Source organism: Rattus rattus, chromosome 16 (assembly GCF_011064425.1).
Source record: "Rattus rattus isolate New Zealand chromosome 16, Rrattus_CSIRO_v1, whole genome shotgun sequence".
Lineage (NCBI taxonomy): Eukaryota > Metazoa > Chordata > Mammalia > Rodentia > Muridae > Rattus > Rattus rattus.
Genome location: NC_046169.1, coordinates 10,236,781 through 10,240,858, shown reverse-complemented (window position 1 = coordinate 10,240,858; position 4,078 = coordinate 10,236,781). Strand labels below are relative to the sequence as shown.

General features: G+C 54.8%; 1 protein-coding gene across 1 annotated transcript; it reads right to left on the bottom strand.

The window, feature by feature from the left end:
* Positions 1-240: 240 nt before the first annotated feature.
* Positions 241-3,766, bottom strand: Actb (actin beta). The gene is made up of 5 exons (XM_032887061.1): positions 3,657-3,766; positions 2,349-2,717; positions 1,445-1,883; positions 1,175-1,356; positions 241-1,051 (listed from the first exon to the last, which is right to left on the bottom strand). The coding sequence occupies exons 2-5, from the start codon at positions 2,709-2,711 to the stop codon at positions 908-910; spliced, it is 1,128 nt and encodes a 375-aa protein (XP_032742952.1). The 5' UTR covers positions 2,712-2,717; positions 3,657-3,766; the 3' UTR covers positions 241-907.
* Between the last annotated feature and the right edge of the window lie 312 nt (positions 3,767-4,078).

The window sequence follows — 4,078 nt, the reverse complement described above, 5'->3', positions numbered from 1 at the left end:
AAGTAGGGTTGATGAGGCCAGCTTGACCTAGGTGTCAGGGAGATACCTTCCCAACTCCTCACCCTCCCTCAAGACCGAAGGTGGGGTATTTATGAGACCTCATTAAAGATCATGATCCTTTAGCCCTCCCACTAGCTATCAGGCAAGGCCCAGCCCACCCTAAATTCCCCTCCTCAACGTGGAGTTCCACACCCACCCACCCTGCTCCCCACACCCAACAGAAGCCACAGAGCCACAAACTTGTTTGTAAGGTGTGCACTTTTATTAAAACGGTCTCACGTCAGTGTACAGGCCAGCCCTGGCTGCCTCAACACCTCAAACCACTCCCAGGGAGACCAAAGCCTTCATACATCAAGTTGGGGGGACAAAAAAAGGGGCAGGCCACAATGGCTGACCATTCAGAAATTAAAAACAAAAATGAAGTATTAAGGCGGAAGATTTAAAAAAATGTTTGCAGTACATAATTTACACAGAAGCAATGCTGTCACCTTCCCCGGTGTGGACTCAGGGCATGGACGCAGCCATCCTCCCCTTAGGAGTTGGGGGTGGCTTTTGGGAGGGTGAGGGACTTCCTGTAACCATCTATGCGTGGATACTTGGAGTGACTATTAAAAAAACCAAAAACAAAAAACAATGTACAATCAAAGTCCTCAGCCACATTGTAGAACTTTGGGGGATGTTTGCTCCAACCAACTGCGGTCGCCTTCACCGTTCCAGTTTTTAAATCCTGAGTCAAAAGCGCCAAAACAAAACAAAAAAAAAAAAACCTTTTTAAAAAAAAAATTTAAAAAAAAAACCAAAAAAACAAAAAAAACAATAAAGCCATGCCAAATGTCTCATTTTTTTTTCTGCGCAAGTTAAGTTTTGTCAAAGAAAGGGTGTAAAACGCAGCTCAGTAACAGTCCGCCTAGAAGCATTTGCGGTGCACGATGGAGGGGCCGGACTCATCGTACTCCTGCTTGCTGATCCACATCTGCTGGAAGGTGGACAGTGAGGCCAGGATGGAGCCACCAATCCACACAGAGTACTTGCGCTCAGGAGGAGCAATGATCTGAAGAAAGCAAGACAGTGATGTGAGCATTCTGGATGCTGGGTTGTTCCTTAAGCCAAGAGAGTTGGCTACAACTACAGGGCCGACCACACCCCACTATGGGTCCAGGCTAAAGGTGCTTACCTTGATCTTCATGGTGCTAGGAGCCAGAGCAGTAATCTCCTTCTGCATCCTGTCAGCAATGCCTGGATACATGGTGGTACCACCAGACAGCACTGTGTTGGCATAGAGGTCTTTACGGATGTCAACGTCACACTTCATGATGGAATTGAATGTAGTTTCATGGATGCCACAGGATTCCATACCTGAAAGGAAAAGCGAGAGATCAGACTTACAGTGTGGCCTCCAGCATTGGTCACCTTTAGATGGAGAAGGGAGGAGACGACAACTTACCCAGGAAGGAAGGCTGGAAGAGAGCCTCGGGGCATCGGAACCGCTCATTGCCGATAGTGATGACCTGACCGTCAGGCAGCTCATAACTCTTCTCCAGGGAGGAAGAGGATGCGGCGGTGGCCATCTCTTGCTCGAAGTCTAGGGCAACATAGCACAGCTTCTCTTTGATGTCACGCACGATTTCCCTCTCAGCTGTGGTGGTGAAGCTGTAGCCACGCTCGGTCAGGATCTTCATGAGGTAGTCTGTCAGGTCCCGGCCAGCCAGGTCCAGACGCAGGATGGCATGAGGGAGCGCGTAGCCCTCGTAGATGGGCACAGTGTGGGTGACCCCGTCTCCGGAGTCCATCACAATGCCAGTGGTACGACCAGAGGCATACAGGGACAACACAGCCTGGATGGCTACGTACATGGCTGGGGTGTTGAAGGTCTCAAACATGATCTGTAGAGAAAGGAATACAGTATTGTCAAGCTCCTAAAGCCACAAGAAACACTCAGGGCAGGTGAGACTGTAAGGATAGATTTGAGTGAGACATGCAAAGAGGGCAAGAACACAGCTAAGTTAAGTGTGCTGGGAGTATCAGGACAGGGGCTCCATTTAGACCTACTGTGCATCTACTGAATACACACTCCAAGGCCATTTATCACCAGCCTCATTAGCTTTGTCACACGAGCCATTGTTAGTACCTACACCCACAGCACTGTAGGGGTTTAAAACACCTAGTCAGAAAGGCGATCGAGAGAAAAAAAGACCTCATCTGGGAAAGAGCAGAAACTGCAAAGTTCCAAGGGAGACTCAGCTCATAGAAGAGAGTCCTATGGGAGAATGGCAGAAGAAAGACAATTGAGAAAGGGCGTGGCTGAGAAGTTGGCCCAATAGAGGGGAGGGGTCACCCAGGATACTGACCTGGGTCATCTTTTCACGGTTGGCCTTAGGGTTCAGGGGGGCCTCGGTGAGCAGCACAGGGTGCTCCTCAGGGGCCACACGCAGCTCATTGTAGAAGGTGTGGTGCCAAATCTTCTCCATATCGTCCCAGTTGGTGACAATGCCGTGTTCAATGGGGTACTTCAGAGTCAGGATGCCTCTCTTGCTCTGGGCCTCGTCGCCCACGTAGGAGTCCTTCTGACCCATACCCACCATCACACCCTGGTGCCTAGGGCGGCCCACGATGGAGGGGAAGACGGCCCGGGGAGCATCGTCGCCCGCGAAGCCGGCCTTGCACATGCCGGAGCCGTTGTCGACGACGAGCGCAGCGATATCGTCATCCATGGAGAACTATCAAGGCACAAAAGAGGGCTATGGTCACCGCGGAGCCGCCAAGAGCAGCCGCTGCCGCCCTGCCCACTTCCGGCAAGCCGCGGCCTCGAGCCGCCAGGGGGCGCGCGCCCAAGCTCAGGGGACAAAGGAAGCGCAGGACAGCCGCATTATTACCATAAAAGGCAAACGCTGGCCCGGAGGCGGACCCACGGCAGGAAGCCAGGCCTCCGCCCCCTCCCCAAACGGGCACAGGCCCCGCCTACACTGAGGCGACGGGCGGCTAGTGCGCGCGCGGGAGGCGACCACACCCAGCAGGAAGCGCGAGCAGGCGCCCCAGCCGCTACGACCCCGCCCCTTCCGGACAACGGCCCCGCCCTCGCCCAACCCCGGGCGGCCGCGCTCCTAGTCTCAGTACGCACGCGCAACTCTAACTCGGAAGAGGGGGAGAGGAAGAGTTCCCTCCCCAGCGCGCACGCGCCCCAATGCCCAGTGATAGAGCGCGCACGCGCAATGGCATCCCAGCCCCCACCCGGCCGAGCCGGCCCCGCCGCGCCCGCCAAGCCGAATGGGCAAAACCGGTTTGGACAAAGACCCATAGGCCATCAAAGCGTGATTGTAACGCCTGACTCCCAATACTGTGTCCCCTCAAGGTGGACAGATGCGGCTTAACACCCGCAAGCCGCACCGGCTCTCCAAATGCCCACACCGCGACTCTAGTGTGTCCCCAAGCCCCGCGCACCAAGCAGGAGCGTGCCCACGAGTATCTACACCGCGGGAATACGACTGCAAACAGTCTACACCCTAGGCGGAAAGTTAAGCTTTGCCAGTGTCCGCTCCGCGGCCCGGTATCACGCTCCACCCCTCTACGGTGTCCCTTCTGAGTGTTCCTCACGACCCTGCAGCGAGGTAGTGGCCAAGGTAAAGTTGGGGCCCGCTGGGCCCGACGTCCCTGCTTACCTGGTGGCGGGTGTGGACCGGCGACGGAGGAGCTGCAAGAAGGTTGTACTCGCGGGTGGACGCGGACTCGACAGTGGCTGCGCGTTGCGCCGCCGGGTTTTATAGGACGCCACAGCGGCCACTCGAGCCATAAAAGGCAACTTTCGGAACGGCGGGCGCTGATTGGCTCCGCGTCGCTCACTCACCGGCCTCGCCCCACAGTGCAGCATTTTTTTTACCCCCCCTCCCCCCCCTTTTGAAAAAAAAAAAAAAAAAAAAGAAGAAGAAGAAGAAGAAAAAAAAAAAAAGCGAGCGAGAGAGAAAGCGAGATTGAGGAAGAGGATGAAGAGTTTGGCGATGGGTGCTGGCTCCGTAGGCCCAGATGGACAAGAAAAGCCCCCGCCCTTGTGGACACTATCCCATTCAATGACTCGGTTACTAGG